This window comes from Antrostomus carolinensis, unplaced genomic scaffold, assembly GCF_000700745.2.
Source record: "Antrostomus carolinensis isolate BGI_N321 unplaced genomic scaffold, ASM70074v2 scaffold12970, whole genome shotgun sequence".
In the NCBI taxonomy this organism is placed as follows: domain Eukaryota; kingdom Metazoa; phylum Chordata; class Aves; order Caprimulgiformes; family Caprimulgidae; genus Antrostomus; species Antrostomus carolinensis.
Window position 1 is genome coordinate 32988 of NW_010290628.1, and position 22741 is coordinate 55728.

Consider the following 22741-nt stretch of genomic DNA (forward strand, 5'->3'; position numbering starts at 1 on the left):
ACTACCAAAGGCAGAAAAGGCCACTACCAGAGAGGATCAAAACTTGCAGAGTGCTGTATTTGACTTACTGGATAGCCATGATAGAACTGAAAGGAGAATCTAATTCAAATTCTGAAAAAAAACAGAAACTTAAACACCTTGATGACAGACATGAAAAAACCCCATGAGGCAAAGTCCCCAAAGTTCTAAACAATAATTAGCAACCATGCAGCATTTTACAACATCACATGAGACAAATAAAAAGGCTCCCAACAATTATTCTCATTTATTCTTTCTTCCAAAGATACGTAGAGATTCTATAGATAAGACATAAAAATGAACTACAGACTGTATCTGTTTACAGTAATTTCACCCTCAGCTCTATATCTTCAATTGCTCCCTCTCCTTTTGGCCCCTGTCACCTGGTTCATTAGGGCTGACTGCCATTGTTCAGCTTCTAGCTGAACTGCAGCTCAGCAGCTCCTGAATTAGCTGTAGAAATGATGGTACTTTAATACCAGAGCTGAGCATAGCAACCAGGCAGACTAAATAAATAAATAATGAAGCATGGTGTTCTAACAGATAACATAAATACACTTTCAGCAAATTGCTCGGGTCCAAAGGTCAGTCAACTTGTTTGCTCTGTCTCCAAGAATTTGTAAATCTCAACATGTTTAAACACAAGCATATACAAACATCAAAGTTCAATGCTGACATATTTTACACCTCCAAGTTGGATGCCAGAATAGCTCTATACCACACAGAGAAAACTGTGTAAGGAAGTGACAAAACACTAACCCAAACTAAATGCAAATTTTCCTTTAAATATCCCCTCATTCTGTATTTTTCTTCTTTATTCTCTATTGACTCTCACTCATCCTCTCTCACATGGAGAAGCATTTATGCAGCTAATTTCATGATTCCTCCCCTTCACTACCCATAAAGAGGGAGACGGAACTTTAGATCTCAATCCTCATTTCAGGGTGTGTGTGGTTTTTGTATTCCTGATTGATTCACACATATGGAGACACCTTTACTTGTGAAAACACAAAGTTTCAAGGTAAACCACCAGTTCTTCAGCTAGAGAGTGAACCCACCAGCTACACTGGCATTTCCAGGCTGTCGTGCAGACAGACCAGTCTCTCAGCCTCTCTCCCTTTCCCTCTTTCCTAAAGAAAACGTGCAAACAGTCTCACAGCTCCTACTCATATTGGGCTTTTCTTCCTTGCTGGGGTCTCATTCACCTTACCTTTGAGCAGCTCTGGGCTGACAAAAAGCAAAATACAAGGGGACTTCAGAAAGCACAAGAAGTTAACTTTGCAAATGGAAAACCATCGGGGTGAAACTGCACTCTTCTCCCCACTTTCCCCGGAGAATGCATTCTTGGGACCCAGAGCCAGAGCCCACCCGCACACACCATTTGCCCCTTTCCGAGTCAAGCCCCTCTCCTCTGGGGTGACAGGCGTGGCAGTGGCAGTCTGGCTGTGCTCAAGGAGAGCTAAAGATGTGCTCGGCCTGGAAGGCTGGGGCGGGCAGTCAGCTGTCCCCCTCTCTCTCTGTACACAGTCCCAGCAAGCGGGGCTGCCAGGAAGCAGCCCAGTGAACAGAAATGCAAGGGAACACTAGCTTCAGGCATGGGAATCCCACAGCTCTCCCCTCCCTGTCACAGGAAACCCAGGCTGGAGTGAAAACCTCTCCTTTGTCAGCAGAGAATTGACGCGGGGGGTCCCTTCTCACCTTCACATTTTCTTAAGATGAGATGGGGAGAGACAGGAAAAAAAAACTAAGCAACTTCTGAAATGTAAGTCAACGTAATGGCTCAGCACACCAGGGTTTTGCAAAATTAGTGGCCCTTCTCCCCTCTCACCTTTAAAAGGCGACCCCATCAATCCCACCTAGAGGTGAGGGAAACAGCTTTTAAGTCTCCGAGTCGGAGGACTCCCCAGTAGAGCAGCAGGTGGGAGTTTTCTCCCCCCTGCCCTTCATGCTGGTGCTCACCTTTCTGGCTCCTCGCCTGGCAAACTCCCTGGCCAGGTGCCGGCCGATGCCTCTGCCCCCGCCGGTGATGAGCACAGTCTCCCCGGACAGGTCTCGGAGCTTGGGCGGCAGCACCATGCACACAGCAGCTTTCACCACCAAATAAACCATCTGCACCGGGAAAAGCAGCAAAGCGCCTAGCCACTTCCAAATCATCCTCTTGTTCCAGGCAAGTCAGGAAAGCAAAATCCTCTTCCAACCCTTCACAAAACCAAGTTAACAGAGAAAGAAAACCAATACCCTTCATGCACCCCCAGATGGGTGACAAGTCTTCAACCCCCCTTCCAAAACTTGGGGGCAAGAGATTCTTGGACTGGAAAAATCCTTCTCTCCCCCTAAAAAAAAATTGGGGTAGGAGCAAAGTAGTGCAGAAGACCAAGTCACTCTCCTGTTTCTTGATCGGTGTCCTCTGGGATTGTCACATGCAGGTAAAACAGTTTCCTTGCTTTTTAACTGGAAGACAGTTTTTTTGTAAATTAAAAGAGAGGAAAAAAAAAAGTAAAATTAAAAGTAACCATACATCCCTCCGCTTCAAAGACCGACACAAAAATCCAGTATCCAAATGGAAGGTTTTTATACTTGGAAAAATAAAATAAAGCAGCCTATGTCTCCAAATTTCAGCCTGCAGTGCCTTCCAGGCAGCTCATTTCTATTCTTAGACTCAGGAAATTGCTTAAATAAGACAGAATTGCCAGGACCTTCTTTTTAAGAAAGGCTCTATTCAGGGTAAGGTTGTTGTTTTTGTTTTAATATCTATAAATATCTATAGACGTTCTGTCCTGAGCCGGTTGCAAAGGTTGAGCTGATAACCGCCTCTCTCTGCCTCCTCTCCTGGTTTGGTTTTTTTTTTTCACTTGGAGTATCTGTGATCACAGAGCAGGAATTATGCCGCACACTATTTCAGCTCTGGCTCTTACTCATTTCTCCCTATTGCTCTCTCTGCCTATCACAGCCGCGGCGCTGGGGAGTTTTTATACCCCATTAAGCCTGATTGACAGTTAAAGTGTTGGGGAGATTTCACTACTGTTTCTGTGAGTGGCTGGCTTCGCTCTCCCCTCCCCCAGAGCTATCTTGGAGCCACTGCACATAAACTCACACATGCTGGCAGGCTGAGCTTAGGCTGAGCTGCCGCCTGCAAGCCGGGGCTTGCTGCACGCCTGGGCTTGCAGCTGGAACTGAAGTCCAACCCAGCCAGGCAACCCCTGCCTCCTCCCCAACCTCCCCACACCACAAAAAAGGTGCTGTGGGGTGACTTGAGCCCAGGAAAAAGCAGTTCCAGAACAGTCGGGGTTAAGGCTGAGCTCAAGGGAGCTCTGGCAGAGAATTGCTGGCCCAGGATAAACTGGTGTGGACGGGAAAACTTCTTTCAGCCCTAGATTGCTGGGCTGAATCCAGCCTGGGCTGATAATCACCAAAATCTATTATCATTGGACCAATGTTTTTATGGACAACGTGACAACTTGTGGATTTTCCAAGCTGGAAGATGCCTGCAGTGCTGAAAACTGGCGATTCAGTAGCGGGGCAATAAAAAAGGCAGGCTCTGAATGAAGGAAGGAGACTCACTGTCTGGGGTTTTTTTCTCTCCTTTTCCAAGACTTTTTTGTCCAGTTATGAGGCCAAAGTTGCAACACAGGAAGGTCTCCATAGCACTTTAAACTATGCTGTAACAGGAGAAAGGGCAAAGTGTATTTGCAACTGCGTCCCCCAACTCGGTTGTTTGCACTGTTAAGCACTAGGCAGGTAAGTTATGTTTTCAATTGTACTGATGAAGCATTTCTGAGGAGATTCCAACTGCACATTTGAACTGAGAGCTGTTCACGCACAGTCAGTAGCTGTGGCAGCAATCAGAAATAACCTAATATGCAAAACTCTGAGGATGTCAAAAGATGCTCAAGGATGTCAAACCTCACATTGCTGTCTTCACAGCTGAGCTGGAAATAACTTCATTTTTATGACTATATATTATTAAGAATGCACCAAAATGAATTAAATCCCATATGTTAATGCAGGAGGTCTGGATCTATATCCACTATCCTGGGAAGCCATCTAGTGGTAAAAACTAGAATTACTGAAAAAAATGACATTTGAAAGACATTCTCCAACTTCTCTACATCTATAGTTACTAAAGCACCCTGCAGTGGAAATGTATGAGCCTAATATAACTTGGCTACCTATATATAGGTAGCCAAGTTATATTACACAACCAATAGAAGTGAGTTAGGAAGCTGAATCCCTTTGCAAATAAATTCAATTTTATGTTTCAGAAATAAAAGAGAGATTTTTGAAAACACGTGTTGTTCAAACAGAGTGTTCAGGGGTTATTTGTTTGCAAAAAGAAGAGCAACCAAGTTTCTGGTGCCACTCATATTTAAAACCTATAGCACACATAGTTTTTTTTAACACAAAATATGAACAATATCTAAATCCTTGAATTTCAGCTCTGTTAAAAGTTCCACAAAACTTTTCATAAAAAAAAAATTAGACAGAAACTTGCAGAGTTCTTACCTTTAAATGCCAGGTTACTTCACATGAAATAAGCCATATGACTATCACTGCATCATCAGTGCTGACGGTTGGATGTGATGATCTTAGAGGTCCTTTTCCAACCGTAATGATTCTATGATTCCATGATCATAAAGTGTGAGGAGAGAGCTTTTTGGAGAGAAGATGAAGCATTCTAACCAGAAGATGTAAGTCTGTACATATTGACAGAATCAGGCAGTATTTCCTAACTCGGCTGCATCTGAAATAACCAGAGCTCAGAGAATTTCCATTGCCGCTTGGCAGCATTTAGCACCTCTCTGTGTTTTTACAGTAATACCTTCAGAAATGGAGCTAGGGGAGGCACCTGGCATTACAATTTTCCTCTCAGTCCAAAAACTCTGAAGGGGAGAGAGAAATTACACAGAGAGCCTAGTGTCTGGTTTAAACAAGAATGACTCAGTGTCTGGACTGGTAACAAATATAACAACTTTCTGGTATGGAAATAAGGAGCAGTGTTAAAAATTAAAGGATATGAAGTTCACCAAAGTAAATTTGATTTTTTTTATTCCTGATTTCAGTCTCTTTATGCACCACAGACACATTTAAAATATAAAAGTCAGTAATATTAAACAGCTAACCTGTTCACATTCAAATAAAATTAATAACGAATTTAAAACATTTGCAGGTCCTTTGAAGCCAGTGGGAATGGAATAATCTTGTGAATACTGAATTCATGTATCTGTTTCCAGCTTGAATAATATTCTAAAATGTACTGGAAGTGGGGTTTTTTCATTCGTTATAATTTTGGTTTATTGATTTAAGTGCGAAGTTCCTACTAAATTTGGAGTGGGAGTAAAAAGCCAATTCTACATATTTAAAATTTTCCTAACCTGCTCTTCAAATTTCATGAAAGTATGAACTATTTTACTTCTTTACTACTTTACTTTAGATTTACCTTGAAGCAGTGAAAATCAGTAGTTCCTACCTTGTACAAAGGTACAAAAGCAAGAAGCAAAAGCAGACTTATAGTAAAACTGAAGTTACTGCATCTTGCCTGTAACAAATATGATGAAAAATATATGCAAGTGTTCTTTAAATTCACCTAATTCAACCGAAAAGTCAAATAGTTTAAATTCTACACATACTATATAGAACACAGAACAGCTGAGGTTTGTCCCTTTTAATTGCAGTTTCACTCTGAAAAGTGGCAAAAAAATAGTATTCTGGGATTTTATCTGATTGTTGTATAGTAACTATTGTGCTCTTTTTTGGCAAGAGGTCTTTTCTTAACTGTCTGTCACCTTTGTAAAAAGCTACATGTGCTTTTGTTCAAAAAGTTCACCTCGGTGAGTGAAGCCTCCCAAACTACCTTCACGTAGGTCTGATTGTCCAAACCGCTTTCAGTAAATGTCTGTAGGTGCAAACAGACATTTTGTACTTACCTTTGTTGATGGTAACAAGGATCTGTCACATCACAGCAGTTTTTCCCAATCGTAGGTTAAAAGTTGTCCCAAAGTGAATCCCTTCCATGTTTCTACTCTGAAGTCCTTAACCAGTGCCCTGGAGCATTCAATAAGCAGGCCTGTGAATTTTGTAAAATTGCATCAGTCACTAACACTACCAGTTGTAGAATTCATTTTTCATTTTGGATAGTTGCACAGTAATTAACTATTTGTTTCCTATAAAGACACTCACAACAAAGTATAAATTGCAAAAAAAAAAAAACCCCAACAACTTGGCTTAAGCCATTTTTATGGCACTTTGAACTATGTTTTATTCCAGTTTACAACGAGAGCAAGAAGGTAGTCATGTAATACATCCCAGTGATAACTTTGGCTTCCACGTGTCTTGTCTGTTTAGATTTCTGTGTTTGTACTTCTTAGGAAGATAGCTTCAATACAGCTTTATGAATCTATTCTGAATTAAAAGGTTTAAACTGAGATCATTCCTGAATGACCCATTCCTGGGACCACAGCTAAAAAGGTGCGTTTATGCTTTCTGAATATTTAACCACAATAGTGCCTAACTGTAATAGTCCAGCTTAAAACTAAACCTGCTGTTCTTATTTATGCTAGCTAATGTAAAGATAGGTTAGGAAGGCCTATAGTAACTGAAAGTCAGCTTTTGGATTGCAGTTAGTGTAGATTTACTCATACTCTCAATGAGAGTCATAGAAACCTACTTTTTCTCACTTGCCCTGTCTTGAAGAAATAAAGAGTAGCAAAAAAGCAACTTTTACTTCCAAAACAAGTCGATGCACTCTCTATACACATCACTTGCAGAACAAGGGTCCATTTTTGCAGAACAATGTTACATGGAGCCATGAGGAGGCTCAGGTAGAGTGTCTGAATGCTTAGATCTTGATGTTGCACCCATATGTACTGGCAGAACTCTAAATTTGTTCATAGAGCCTTCGCAGCTGAGTTCCTAGCAAACTTGAAAACTTGTTTATGCACATAAAGTTGCTAAACTGCAAAAACTTCTGAAAGGAAAAGGAGCTGGAAATTAAAGCATGCTCAAGGCATGTCTGAAAGCCATTTGGGCTAACAATTCTGTGTTTTCAACTTAGAAAAACCCACCCAAATACATACTGTACATTGGTAAGCAGATGTGAAAAAACTGGTAACACAGACCAGCACTGCTGCACAATGGAAAGTCTGTGTTACTGGAGTGTCAAGTAATATCAGTTTTTTACATCAGTGCAGAGTTCTTGACCATGGACAATCTATCACAATCACAGATTAAAACTAAACCTCCTTTAAAAAAGGAAAACCTTTTGCCAAGCTGATCTGGTTTTTGTTACATGAAGTAGTGCTGTCAGATTTGGATAAATCAAGAGCTAAATTTTTGTGCTTCTTGATTTCATTCTTCCCCTGAGTTCATATTTTCCATTTGAAATGTGTCCCAGTGGTTCTATGATTTCACACTGTCCTTCTATATGCTATTAAGTATTAAGAGTCTGATACTGTTGCCTTGTAAGTGGAGTTTTGCCATGGACTAAGCTCAAAGGGACCAGGTTTCTGTTTAACTTCCAGCCTTGACAGAAAACAGTCTGTGTCCAGCCTCGTGCAAAAAGCTACATTTGGATGTCTTGCTGCTTTCCCAGGGTCTCACAACAAATCAGTATCATGAATAAAGGTACAACAAATGTCCTTCTGAGTAATTCTAAACTCTAGGTGACAAAACTTTCTAGATTCAATATATGTAAAAATAATTGTCTTAATAAGCACAAGTACAGTGTTTTCAAAGTGCGTGTAGGCACTATCTGGAATTCAGAGAAAGGGATGCAACATCAAGAATGTGGTATTTCTTTCAATTGCTTAGTCACTTGAGTACATGTTAGATTTTGTACTAAATGCCATTCCTTTAACTCACCTGTCTTCAATCAGAAGCCAAATCTGTCTCAATCTGTTAGCCTGTTTCTTCATATTGGAAGAGAGAACAGTGAAAAACTACCACATGTAAACAGGAATGGAACGACTACATTGTGTTAAACCGATTGATACATCTTATGTTCCCTTTAGTACATTTACCTCACTTTTACACCACTCAGTATTTACCATTCCTTCTTACTAATTCCTCAGTCCTGACAAAACTTCTAAAACACACAAGGAACTAGGAAGGCAGAAGAATTAAAGCCCTCAAAATTAGAGAAGCGTATTGTTTCAAGGGTCTGAACTGAAATCCTGTTAAACCAACGTGACATGGATTCTGACACAAACGGAACGGTAGGCCGATGCTTGTAGCAAGTTTGTACTTAAAGCTTGTGAACGAGCTTAGGAAAAAATCTCTAGATAAAATGTGGCCTGAATCCTTTTTAGCAATGTCTTTTTAAAATCATTAATTACATGCAGCTGTAATTTCTTTTCAGAGCTAGTGGTTCACATACAGAGGTGAAATAATTCAAGTCCTCTAAATGTCATAACCTTCTTCAAATTTGACAGTTCTAGAAAGGAAGCCAAACTGGGGAGGAATGTTAGGAAGATAATGCTGTTGTCAAAGGCAAAGTTTTCCAGTTGGAAGGCTAGGATGGATCAGCTTTAGGTGTATGAATTGATGTGGGGGAATAAGATCCCATTATAAATTGATGAAAATAAGAAAGATGTGGGAAAATAAGATGTGGGAAAACAAGATCTCTGGAGAGATCAGTTGAGCTAAGAGAAGGCACAGAGGGATGCTGGGCTCTTCATTCAAACAGAACACGCAGCATTTTTGATGATGGTCTGAGCAAGGATAAGGTTTGTATTTTTAATAATTTATCTGGATATTTCTAGAACTTTACCCATCATTAGGAGAAAGTAAATTTGCTCATTCTTGCTGAATACTGCCAATACCCCTACAAATTGGTATTACTAATCTTTTTAAGGGAAGAGCAGTCCTGGAGGAGGACATTGGAGCAAATGATACATGGGATAAACAACACAGGGCTTCCAAAGGCCAGCTGATCCTTTAACTCATTTATGGGGACTGTTGCCTTTTTATAAATTACTTTATCTTTCCTAATAAGCAGAATGGCACAGGGCAGTGAGGATCAGCTGGCTCTTTGGAGGAAGAAAGATCCATTATAACAGTAGCATGCATAAATCCAGATGTTTCCTAGAAGTCAACCTGTAAAATAATTAACAGAGATGCTTTTTCAGAACACTCATCCCTTCCCTACAATTAAACTTTGTCCAACACTATTTGATTAAAAAAAAAAATCCCCTAAACCAACCAACCAATCCCAAAGTCCAAGAACCTCTCTCCATAAGACTCCTGCCTCCCCTCCAATCTCTCATTCGATGCTTGGTTGCTAGTCTGAAAGTCTTGATATCATGGGAAAAAAATCATGTATATTGGGAGCTCCTAAGTGATTTGGCAGAAGGTAATTGGTATTTTGTCATTCAGCTTTTATGAGGGGAAATCTGGATATTCCATGGTCTCCTCAGACGATAATATCAGTGGGGTGTTTAAATCCATCACAAAGAGAACTAAAAACTAATAAAGAAGAAATGTCTTTGAACTTTCACTTGTCATATTTAAAGTATGTTTATATGTGGACATTCAGAACTCAAAACCTATTAATTTTAGGACAGATTAGTAACACTCATTAAACCCTATCCTAGATATTCCTTCTCAGAATACAAAAGTAGCCTTCATTTTTGCTTTAATCTATGTTGTGGGTTTTTTAAAAAAATAATTAAAGTTAGTGTAGCCCCACAGGTCTGGATGGAGTAACAAGTTGGGAGGAGCTCAGTTAAGCATCCTGCACCTCTCAGTTGGGGAAGAGATCAATTATTCCCCAGCTTAGTCAAACAATTTGAGTCAGCATTGGAAAGATGCCTACTATGATCACAAGTTCCAGGTCTGCTCAGTTAAGCTGATAGTTCCGTGTTATAATTTATATGGATTTAATGGTTTTCTTACACGTAACACCTATTTATTTACTTATTTTTATTTTAAACCACATAATTAGATCAGTTTTATTTGCTGACTTCCACGAAATTAACAATTAGACCTATTCTCTTAAGAATCCAGTGTTGTTGTTCTTATCATCTGGAACTTTTATCTCTTATGACTCATGTTGTTTACTCTCATTCCACACAGATAAATATTTATTGTCTAATTCACATTAAATTTTCTCACTTCATAGGAGAGGTGCTCCAGCCCTCGGATCATCCTGGTGGCCCTTCTCTGGGGGCCATATTTCATCTGTTTCTTTCAAGGGTATAAGAAAAGCTAGAAAGGACTCACCTTTTTTTAGTCAAGATCCCATTATCTGAGGGAATACCACTACCGGTTTGTTAGCCAAATGCAGAATCTTACGGCTCATAAAAACGAGTATTTCCCTTCTATGACCACGATTACAAGCTTTTATAAGGGTTTGAAAATGGAATATCTGGGAGATTAGTGGGGATAAAGAAATATTTCAGAGTGTTTAGAGGATAAGGATAGGTTGTACTGATTATGCCAAGCTGAGCTGATGTTTATTTGCTTCTTACTTTTACCCAAACAAGTTTTGTCCAGTCACATGGCAGACAGAAATACATGGAATTGCACCTGGTCACTCATTCTTTCACTATCATCACCTCTATTGGTACAAGCATTTGGTGAGCTGTACGGTCCAATCAAAGCCTAAATTACAATGAAGGATAAAGTAGAGTTGTCTTGGCAAAAAATAGCAAGCTATGAAGTTGTAAAGACAGCTGGCTGAGAGAGCTAGGGCCAAAGTTCTCCAAGTCAAGGTGAGCTTCTCTCTGATATCACTGGACCACTGGTGAGCCCAGAGACCCTTGCTGCACCCTCAGGTAGGGAGCTTCCAAATAACTGATGCTCTTTATGAATCTCTGCTTCAGAATGTCTGCTCTAACTGTTCTGGCCAGCTGTCTGCCTCAGCAATATAGCAGGGGAAAAAAAGATCAGTACTAAGCAAAAATCCTTAGAACCATACTTCAGACCTGTTCCAAAAGCAGAACCATTGCAGTTCCTGAACATGGAGATGAGTTCAGCACTGCCAGTCTTCCATGGGTTCTTAAGTAGAGGTAGTATCTTTCCTTACACTAAGTAGTACACTTGCAAAAAATCACACATAGCTTTCCAGGCCCATAAAGCAGAATACAATTAAACCAGATTAAAAAAATAAAGTTCATTTGTAATTCTGGAATATATACAAAATAATGACATTTCCTGGAAGTGAGTCTCCTCTGTATTAACTCTGACAATGCTAAATAAAGTTGTAATAGCCGGATGTTTGTATGCCTCTAGCATCTGGCAGCTTTATCTGTAGGAGGAGCAGGAAGAATTTTGGTATGCTAATTACTTCTCTGTGAAGTCAGTCTGGAGGATATAAATATCAACAGAATCATATCAAACAGTTCTCTAACAAACTATTCCCACCAAACAAAAATGGAATCCTTCTATGCCCTGGCTTTAATAGCAGGAATTCTAGTTGCTTTTGTATTACTGGTTTTAATTGCAACTTACTCTAATTCCTTCAAGACAGAGATTCCTCCTGATGTTGACCAGCCATCAAAGCTCCGCTTATATGGGTGCATATATAATCTGATGGAAATTCTGGTGAGTTTATCATGCTCTGTGATATTGTGATTTTCAGGAAAGGAAAAACTTGAGTAGAACTATGAAGATACACATCTGTATACTGCAACTATGTGTAATAGGAACCACACAGTAACACAGATTTAAAGATAAATCTGTGTTTGATTTGGTGTTCTATTACTGTATATAAAAGCAACCAGCATGAGGTGAGTTCTTTTAAATACTGAGATACGCATTCTTATGCCACAATTGAAATTTGGTTGTCTTCTATAATTAAATGATTGGTCTTGTAGATGACAGGAGGGCTGTGGATATAATTTACATGAATAATAACCAAACCTTCTGTACCTCTAAGCACTTTGATACATTTAAGGTAATTTCATAAATTTTGAACAACTATCTGCAGTAATTTTCTTACTCATGATTCTGTTCTTATTTCTGCAGTGACTGACTTACTGTGTCTTAGTTAAATATCATAGAATCATCTAGGTTGGAAGGCACCTCCAGAGGTCATCTAATCTAACCTCCTGGCCAAAACAGCTAGACCTGCTGCCACTTATTATTTAAATACGTGTAAGCCCAACTCTGTGCTGTGTGCTTTGGCATCAGAGAAAGAAGCAGCTTTTGCCCAAAAAGCTTTCAAAGAAGGCAACAGGAGCACATCAGAGCAGCCGAAGCCCTGTCATGTCTGGCACATAACACATCAAAAGAAAGCCTGCAGGAAAAATACCGAGTTGTTTCCTTAATGTTTGTATAGAGCTCATCTCAAGTAAAAGTATCTTCTAATTCCCTAGTTATACATAATGAACATAGTAACTAAGGCCCACATCCTGAAAGGTGATTTGGGGCACTATAATCTATTACACATTGATGTGGGTTGCTTGAACTTACATAGCAGCATTCACCAGATCCAGTAATTGTCCCTGGTTCTCCAGTGGCCTAGACCCCATGTACCTTCATGCATTGCCTGGCATGAAACAAGTCCTTAGGTGTCACACTGCTTTCAATGTTAAGCTATATATAAACTTAATATAATCATATGACTGTATGTTACTAAGTTCTCTATGTTTTTGTACTTGCTTGCATGAAAAGATTCTTTCAGATGAGTCTTTTTAGCCTGGGTCCTCTTTTTCTTACACATATACACGTTTTAGAATCTGGGTTATTTAATATGTTTTACTTACTATCACTGATCACATCTGTCTAGGAACAGTTATACCTTTTATTTTTTGAGTATTATTGTTATTGGTTCTGAAGTTTTTTGTAATTATTTATCAAGCAGTTTTTCAATAGAATACACACCAAATTCCCCATTCTCCTTTATGACACTGTCTTTCCTGAATCTGAAGATGCCTCTGTGATGTCAGGAGCTCCTAAGATAAGGAAAGGAAAGAGGATATTTAGATAGAATGCTCTGATACTAAGTTTATCATATATATTACTATCTGTCATCTGAAAGCGCTGTAAAAACTCAGGGATCTTAGAAAGTACAGATCAGATTAAATAAACACAGTACGGCAATTCTGCCAACTCCAACCATTCCAAAACCTTAACTCTGATGAAAAGACTGACTTAAGTTTTTTAAAACTGCTGTTTGGGGAAGGTTATATCGACCTTGTGGTTTCTGCTACAGTTGCCTCGGCTTTTATATTAATTTTCCCCTTTGCAATGATACCTAAAAATACGTGTTTTCAAATGTAAGGCAAGAACTATATCTATCCATTTGGGTCTAGGAACTAGGACTTAAAAAACCCCAAGCACTGCTGGAAGTTGTGGCATACACCGTTATGAAAAAGCTCCAGATCCACTCTGGGTTCCCATCTTTGTTTCTAAATGATTTTCTGTCTCTTCCATGGCTCGTAGTAGTTTATTTTATTACTCCTCACTCAACTCGTTTACTGCAGCCTGGTCTAGATTATTAAGAAGAAAGAATCTGTGTTGTTTGAGAAAGGCCTTGGTGAAGAACAAGGTATTGCAACACAGCTAAAGTACATGAGATTTGGCTTCGTATGTACACGATAGCTGGGATCATACACCTAAGGGAGTTCTGCCTCTTTGTCTTACTCTGGCATCCTTTCACAGCAAAATTACTATTTAAGGCCAATATTTGAATTGTCTCTGAGATAGAGCAGATCTAAATTAAAGGCCAGATACAGAAGGTTGGAAAGAACAATTTACAAAATCATAGCTGGCCATTAGTTTATAAGGCATTGATACAGCAGTGTGCACGGAGAATTCTGTTGCTCAGAAGAGAACAATACAATTTGCAAATTGCTTGTGATTATTATCATCATTCCAGAAGGATGAATTACAATAATCCGTAAGGGCAACTAAGTCACCATTTAATGGGAAGGGAAATGTTGTCCCTAGCAGGAAATGCATCCACTACATGTGTTCAACATAAAGGAGGATTCCAGTGTGATCTTCAGGCTATCTTAATTATCAGCATTTGACTGGCCTTGGATAAGAAAATGTCTCAACACATTTAACAAATCCCTGTCTTCGGAGTATTTGTTTTCCCTGATTAGATGTAAGAAAGTGAATGCAGAGCCATTTCATGAATACCTGTGAAATATTCATAAAGCCAACAGTTTCAATGATAGGGAAGGAGGTAAAATTCAGAACCATTTTAATCGGTTCTTCATTTCGCCAGCAGCCCTTCATTATTGATTATAGGCACTAATGGTTTTTTTAAAGCTTCTTTTTGCTGACCCTGTGGCATGGAGTTGACCCAAGACCAGTAAGATACTGAATCTTGCACACCAACTGGTATTAGTCTTCTTCTCCCAGCACACTAAATGCTGTCATGGTAGGGACGTTTGCATCTCACCTGCCCTTAAATACTTTAACTGAGGCATCTGAAATACACAACCTCCCTTTATAATCAATGGAGATGAACAGTCATCTCCAGAGCATGATTTAACACACCTGAAACTGGAACTGTCCTCAAGAAAGGTCTCTTTCTCTTCACTGATTAGAAAAGGAGCCTCAGGCCTCATGACTCCTAACTTCCATACCTAAGCAAATGTCTGATGTTACTTGTGGTGAATCCAGATCACAGAAATTAGAAGGTATTTATATAATACATTTCATGGAACAAGTATCACAACATTCTTCCAGAAATAATGGTACCTCAAATCATGAAGATGTACATTTTCACTTTCATAATGGAAATCATAAAGGTACTAGAATTATTTGTAGTTATCCTATAAAGTAGCAAATAACCGATACATTTATCCTAAGTACAGTATAGAAAAAGGCAGCTTGTGGCCTTTATAGAGTGGGAAGACTTGAATTCTCTATATTAATTTATCATTTCTCCTGTTATATCTATCTAGGCAAAGAACTTAGAAAGCTTGGGTATCATTGAGGAGCACTTACTTATAAGGTTGATTGCTGATAGAATGCCGACACGCCCCCATTCAAATCTGGTCATAAAGGATCTGCATTTTGATGAGGTGCCGGTGAGGATTTACCTCCCAAAAGTACCATCTGCAACCAAAAGGAGAGGAGTCATCTTCTTCCATGGAGGATGTGGGATGTTCGGAAGCATCAGTAAGGAACTGAAAGAGAAAATATGATATTTAAGATTGCTAGCTATGTATTTTTAAAAACCCCTCCTGAACCTAAGAAGTGACCGCAGCTTGGTTTGCGAGACTGACAGATAGAAAGCACTTACTTTTTACTTTTTAAACTCTCTAATCTGCCCTTACTTAGTATCTAAATTATTTTTTATAGGATATAGCACTCTTTATGGCATGTATATTCCTTACAGTAAGCGGTGCTGCTAAAGAAATAAATTCTTTTTCTGTGTGAAAACCTAACAGAAGTTATTAACTCCATTCCAATCTAATTCTACTCTTTTTCAGTTTAAAACCATTGCCCTTTGTCTAATGGCAATAATCATAATAAAAATTCCATATTTTCCTTACAGATCAACAATCTCCCTAAATGTACGAACTTTACAGTGTGTCCTGATGAACAAAAGTCCAGAGAAAATTTGGGTAGCTCACTAAATAGTCAAGGGGTCCACACTCAGTCATGGCAATATCTCAATAAAAAATACTGCTTTGAGTATTCTAAGATACTTATTACATTAACAATGTTTGTTCTTCAGGAAGTCATGAAAGAGTATGCCGGTCCATAGCCAGAAAATCTGATTCAGTGGTTGTGTCTGTTGGGTAAGTGAGCTCCACCCAGTGCTACTCCCAGAGTTAGATAGTTCTGCTGCTTTCCTCCCTGCTTCCCTCACCCCCGGAACAATGCCCATTCTGTACCTACATTTCTTTGAACATAAGAAAAGCAACTGAGCTCTAGTGTTGTCTACCCCTATGTTGTTGATATGGTTTTGAGAATGAATTCCATATTCCGTATCTTGTCTGGGTAAGTCATGATGCGTTTAAAGTGACTCTGAAATAAGATACTGATATCCTTTTATTCCCCAGTTATTAGGATGGTTACTTCATGAATCCATTGAATTAATTTCACAGAATAGTGAAAAAAGAGAAAAGCAGAAGCAGTGTGCCGCAGCAACCAGGGAAGGGTCAAGAGAGAATGCCTGCACTGTTAACTTTGTAGGATTTATCTTCTCCTTATTAAACTTGATCTTCTCCAGAAAGCCCTAAGACCAAGAATACAGAGAATAAAGAACCACAGCTGTTAAAAATGTAGTCTCAAAGTAGTCTTGTATGTCACTGGAAACAAATTTCAACACTTTAACTTGACTGGGTATCTGCCTGTTATGCCTGCCTTGCTTTTCACCATATGAAAGTCAGTTGCTAGTTAGGAAATAAACAGAGACCGTTACTTTAACACCACCCCTCTGTAATTCACTAGTTCCAATTAATAAAACAAATGAAAGAATTGTCTACAGGAACTTACTTTGTCACCACAGTACATTCACTGTATGGTGTTTATAATATAATATAACATATTATTAAATTATCATTTTAATATTAAAATGTAATAATACTATACAATACTGTTAATAATATAATAATCCGTGTTCCCAGTGTAAAAAGGGGTTGGCTCTGAGGAGCCAGAACTTGGTTGGCTCCTGTGGGTAAGCAGGATTGACTCACAGCTGCACACACACACAAGGTCAGTCCAAATGAGGGAACTGCAGACTTCCCTGCTGGCATGAACTTTGATCCCAGGCAGGTGTGCTCAGATCAGGAACTGAGTAAATGTGTGGCTTTGTATAATGTGGGTAATTAAACTGCACTACTCATGCCCTCATGCTCTTAAATTATGCTAGAATAAACCTCAATGATTAATGGTCCCTGTATTTTGAAAGAAATGGGAGGGGAAGCTTCTGGTTTGCTTCAGCATGCAAAACTTAAATAACACTGGTTTTAATGAGTTTTTGCAAATATATAATCCATGGATGCATTTAGGATGCCACATTCAGCAATTTACAGATATATGTATTTGCAGTTATTGTTTTCTTTTCTACATTTCAGGTACCATTTGTCTCCTGAGCATAAGTATCCAGCCCAAACTCTGGACTGTCTCACTGCTACTGTACACTTTTTGAAGACTGCAGAAAACTATGGAGTGGATCCTGATCGGATTATTGTTTGTGGGGACAGTGCAGGGGGCACTTATACTGCTAGTGTTTGCCAGGAACTGGTAAACAGAAAAGATATCCCAAAGATACGTGCCCAGGTATTGATCTATCCATTTCTCCAAGCACTGAACTTTGATCTGCCATCATACCAGAAAAATGCTTTCATTGCCTTCTTGTCCCGGGAACGTGTAGTCCGTTTTATTCTGAAGTACTTGAATAAGGATGGCTCCATGAAGGAAGCTATTTTGTCAGGTTCTCATGTTCCCGAGAGTATGAATTTGAAATATAGAAAATGGATAAATCCAGATCTTATCCCAGAGATATTTAAACTGGGCTATAAACCACCGTTACCCGCTTCATTTTCATCTCAAGTCCATGAAGAAACAAAAGAACTGTTTGAGACAAGATTTTCTCCATTATTAGCAGAAGATGCTGTTGTTTGCCACCTACCTGATACTTGTATAATTACTTGTGAGCATGACGTGCTCCGGGATGATGGACTGTTGTACAAGAAACGGTTAGAGGACAACGACGTCAAAGTGACCTGGTACCACATGGAAGAAAGCTTCCATTGTGCACTGGAATTTTTTGGTTATGGTATTTTCTCTTTTCCATCATCAAGTAAAATGCTGAACCACACTGTAAACTTTATAAAAGGCTATTAAAAAATGTTTTCTTGAATACACTGAACTGGTATGCAGACAGAGTGTATTTCAATTAACTACTTACTAGCTATTTCTACATTAGAATCTAGGCAAGAAATAATAGGCTAAAATTAGCATGATCTGCTGAATTTTGATTTTCAATTGCTATTACTTGGGAATGTGATGTATTTTTCATCCTTTTTTTTTTTTAATCCATTAATTGGTAGGCTTATTTTGCTGTTCTCTTCTTACCTTGTAAGAATTTTTGTTCTTATGTCAAAGAATAAAAACTCACCATAGCAAAAAGCATTTTAAAGCATGCAATGTATGAGTAATCACCAATATGTATAAGCACATCCACATAATACATACAAAATCAGCATGACAGCACAGATAAAATGCCCCTCCAACGTCTCTGGAGATTTAAGATACTTTCAATACTTCTGAGATGAGTAGTAACCATCATCTGATTATGTGCATAGCCAATGAGTAGCTTTGGACCTGGCTGTAAAATCTGAAGGAGGGAATTGGGTGTACTTATAAATCTGATTTTAAAGGGAAATGCCGACACAGAGGTCAGGTACAGAAATGTGACCTGGATGAGATGGCTACCTGTAAGAATCCGAGACTGGCAACACAGATACAGTGAGGGAGAACCACATAAACATAACTGAATGTCCTCTAAACTCTTCTATAAAGTTCCTTTCTGAGAAGCATTTGGTTGTATTCAGGGAAGACAGAGACATAGTGTTTGTTGCCTTTTTGTACTCAGATAAATAATCAACTTGTTTACTCGGAATTGGAGGAGAAAGTCTGTAAACAGCATGGAAGCTGCCAAAATATTTTCTGTGAATATCCAAAACATGAAGGAAAAACCCCAAAGGTTTTCTCAACTCAGTTGTTACTTTGCTTATTAGGACACATCCACCTTTGCTAAACACAGATGCCGAGGTAATTGCCATTGCCTGTCAAAATCGCCCACCACACAATGCCTAGGCATTGTAAAGTATTTCATCACTGTTATGCAACCACCTCACACTTGTAATATCTACGCACGCACAAGTGTGGAAAGAGGTTAGTACTTCTCCTCGTTCTCTGCCAGCCAAACTGTGAGTAGGAAGAAAATGGTGGGTTAAATTCTTAGTGTTTTCACCATATTAATTACACACGGTGACAAGTTAGCAGTTACAAAGCTCTGGAGCAACGAGTTGTTACTTGTGGATTCTTGTTCTCCAGTCCCTCTCAGCACAATGAAATTATGTTTCTTCATGCCTTGTTGACACAACAGATATTTTGTTTATTTTCTTCCTATTGCAGGTATAGCAATTTACTTTTGAAGCAAAGAAATTCTTCAGAAAGTAAATAAATAACATGATGAAGTTCCAAATGTTCCACTGTTTGAGGATTACAAGATTTGCCTTGGTTATGCAACCTGATGTGAAATTGGGGATTCATTTTGGTTTTTGACCCCAGGATGAAGGTTGGCTTATAACCTTACGTGTTGTCAGCTGAAGCTAGGCCAGCAGAGTGGGTATCTGCTTTAAAAGTTCTGCAAAAAGCTGGATAATATTTGAGCAGTTAACCCACGTCTGTTCTGCCACAGCTGTACTGTTAGCACTACGTGAGCAAGCTGGCTTTAAGATAGTTTGGGGATGACTTCATGAACTTCAGTTAAACCCATGAGAGTCATCAGGTTTATCTTTATTTAAGATCATTTTTACGTGTGTATCACTCTTCTTTGCATCTTCTATACCAGGCTGGTTCTTTTGATAATTCTTTGCAGGTTCAGAGATGGCTGAAAGTGTCAGAACAAAGGAAGTCCATACAAGTCCACTTCGTATGTTTTAAGTTATGAGATGATCACGTGCTGTTTTATACTCAGATCATTCAGTGCAGTGTGTATGATGCTCCTTGTCAGTTCAGCAATCCAATACTTGTTTTCTTTTCATTATTTAGCCTCTGGACTTATGCCTCATTTATGTGTGTCCAAACTCTACACCGATCTACTCCTGAGATTTTTGCATGGTCCTTTATCTGTAGGTCTTAATTTACTACAAATATTAATAAATTTATCTTTATAATGTCAGCAGAATTATTAGCTCCCTTGAACACAAGCATTTTAATCTGTATTGAGGGTTATAACCATGGTAGAGCAGATGGATAAACAGAGAACAGCAAGTTCTCTGAACAATGTATTCTTCTTTTTCGTAGGGATTCCTGTATTTTCTAAAATTTAGAAAGTTGCAAGATCTAATTGTCTCCATGGAACTTCCTGTCCCCTAATTTATTTCTATTAATTACAGATCTCCTATGTGGCTTGCACTGCTAAGATAGAATGTTTGTTCATTTGAAGACATTTTCTAGTTTCCAAAGTGTGGCATTAGTTTTTAAGTACTTTAAACATGATGACAAACTCCTAGTGCACCTACAGAATTGCACACACCAATGTCTTTCCACAAGGAGTTATGGACACAGACAAACACACATAGATACAAGTGTGCACACACAGAACAAGCCATTAACAGACCTTGTCGGTGCTCTGCCTACAAGCTTACCATGGCAGTTGGTGAGGACTTGACTAAGCTAGTTCAGTTTTCAAGTTCAGACTTCAAGCACCAGATGGCTCTCATGCTCTGCAGAACTCAAAGGAGCTTCTTGGGTCAAGCAGGAGCGTTTCCCAGTATCCAGGTACAGGCATCCACTCACACCTGGTGTGTCTGAGTCTGAGCAGGTGAGTACCCAGTTGGCACCTAATGAGCACCATGATTCAAAGACAGGCAGAGGGTTCTTGGGACCGACTGAAGACTATGAGAGGGAATATTTCATGTCTGTTGCAGCTGGCTCAGGCTCTGTCTCCTCTAGCATGTGCAGCTACAACAGAGAAGAAGCCTAAGGATGGCAGCCCAGTATTGACAAGATTTTAGGCACTGACATTTGTGTCTTCACTGGAAATTAATAAGAAATGGAGTTCCTGGGCTATGAGAAAATGGGATTTTGTCCTCAGAGGCCAATTCCTCCGGTCTATCCTAAAGAAGCAAGGGATGAGGTTAAAAAATCAGAAGCCAGAGAGAACCTACATTTGAAAGATTATTTAGGGAATGGTTCTCTACCCTGGGACTCAAGCAAGCTTGTAAATAGATGAGTCTACACTTATAAAACATTAAGTATTACTCTGTGTACCTGCAATGCCCAAAGAAAAAAACAGTTTATTACTTCAGGAACCAACTAGTTTGTTTCTTCTACAGCAGATACCAGATTCCAGCACAACCAGTCTTTGTGTGGAGCCTCTGGGGGTGGTGGGTGTACTGTGAGTCTGGACTGTTAACATGCCCAAAAGAATTCAAGACCTACCAGCTGTTCATAAACTGGCTGCCATACGGACTGGCATCAAAAAGATTTAGAAAACAGATGAACAATAGAATCATAGAATGTACTGGGTTGGAAGGGACCTTGAAAGGTCATCTAGTCCAACCTCCCTGCAGTGAGCAGGGACATCTTCACTAGAGCAGGTTGCTCAGAGCCCCATCAAGCCTGACCTTGAATATCTCCAGAGATGGGGCCTACACTACCTCTCTGGGAAACCTGTTCCAATGACCCACCACCCTCATATTGAAAAAAATTTTCCTAATATCCAACCTAAATCTATTCTTTTCTAATTTAAAGCCATTACACCTCATCCTAATGCTACTTGTCCTTGTGAACAGTTCTTCCTCAGCTTTCTTATAGGCACCTATCAGGTACTGGGAGGCCTCTATAAGGTCCCCTCGGAGCCTTCTCTTCTCCAGGCTGAACAGCCCCAACAATAGGTAGTAAGAACTTTAGTACAAAGGATGTGTCACAAGAGTCAGAAGACTTCTTAGATCTCCAGAGGGGCCAAATCTGATAAGCATACTTAGGCCACACCTAACTCACTGGGACAGCAGTTTAGCACAAAGCTGATTAATTACTTTCACTATTAAATGCTAAAGAAGGGAGCTGAGACCATGTTTTGTGTAACAGAATTTCTTAATGATCCTGTCCAAGCTGTAAGAAAGCTGAAGGCTGTACGCACCTCAGTCCTGACAGGTTTGAATTCACCACTTCCATTTCCCAAGCGAGTGTCCCAATCACCAGGCAACGTGCCTTTCATCAACATCCCTTATCGTGCTGGGTGACTGGATCAAGTGCCACAAAGAAGAATAAACAAAAAGGAATCTGATTTTACACTTAGCAGGTAAACAACCTTCTGGCAAGGGAGGGAGAGGGAATGAGGACATTGGGAAATGAAAGTCTGCAAAGAGTTCTTTGGATAAAGTGAACTTTAAGCACAGGGAACAGAACACAGAATCAGCTTCTTCTCAGAGAGCAAATCACCAGGCTTGAAAATTAAGTTCCTTCCTATTTATTCTAAACAATTAACAGTTTCTAAAGTCAGGAATCAAATCTGAGGCCCTCTTTCCCAGGCAGGTCATGGATTATGTATTCTAAAGCTCTGGGGTTCTCTGGGTTTAGTTTCATTTTAACATATATCTCAAGGTCAAGTCATCCTTCGTTTTTTTTTTTTTTTAATTTAAGGAGAAGTTTTACATACTCATTTTACCCATACTGCTACTTTTCAGAGCAGGAATCCGTTGCCTTCACAATTTGAGCAGACTGATAAAAAGACACTGTTCCCAAAAGTGACATCATATGAGCTGAAAAAGCTTTGCTTTACAGATTTTTTGTTTCAGGTTAAATCTTATCACTAACGATATGTGTATTGAAAAATATGTCAGTTCAAAGGAAGGCACAGATCCTAAAGCTCACCACAGAGTATACAGAAAAGAGCGGGCTGTGGATGTCCAGTCATTGCTACTAGCACTGAAACCATGAAGTCCAAGTCTAGTTTTCACCAGTTGGAATCATATTTCTACCTGGAATGACACCTGTAAGTGACATATTAATGAGAAGACAGAGACTGAAGTACTGTAAGGCTCAACCAAGAGGCCGTTAAAAAACCAAACACACATAACAG

The 22741-nt window shown here is 39.3% G+C and overlaps 2 protein-coding genes across 2 annotated transcripts in view; one reads left to right on the top strand and one right to left on the bottom strand.

The window, feature by feature from the left end:
- The window catches only part of DHRS3 (dehydrogenase/reductase 3), a 26424-nt gene extending 24161 nt beyond the window's left edge, over positions 1–2263 (bottom strand). Inside the window, exon 1 of the mRNA XM_010173843.2 lies at positions 1978–2263. Within this exon, the coding sequence (XP_010172145.1) occupies positions 1978–2172 (195 nt within the window). The 5' untranslated portion in view covers positions 2173–2263. The remainder of the gene's footprint in view (positions 1–1977) is intronic.
- Positions 2264–11385: 9122 nt separating this feature from the next.
- Positions 11386–17769, top strand: LOC104529533 (arylacetamide deacetylase-like 4). The gene is made up of 4 exons (XM_010173875.1): positions 11386–11556; positions 14874–15090; positions 15653–15716; positions 16998–17769. The coding sequence occupies exons 1-4, from the start codon at positions 11386–11388 to the stop codon at positions 17767–17769; spliced, it is 1224 nt and encodes a 407-aa protein (XP_010172177.1).
- Positions 17770–22741: the final 4972 nt, after the last annotated feature.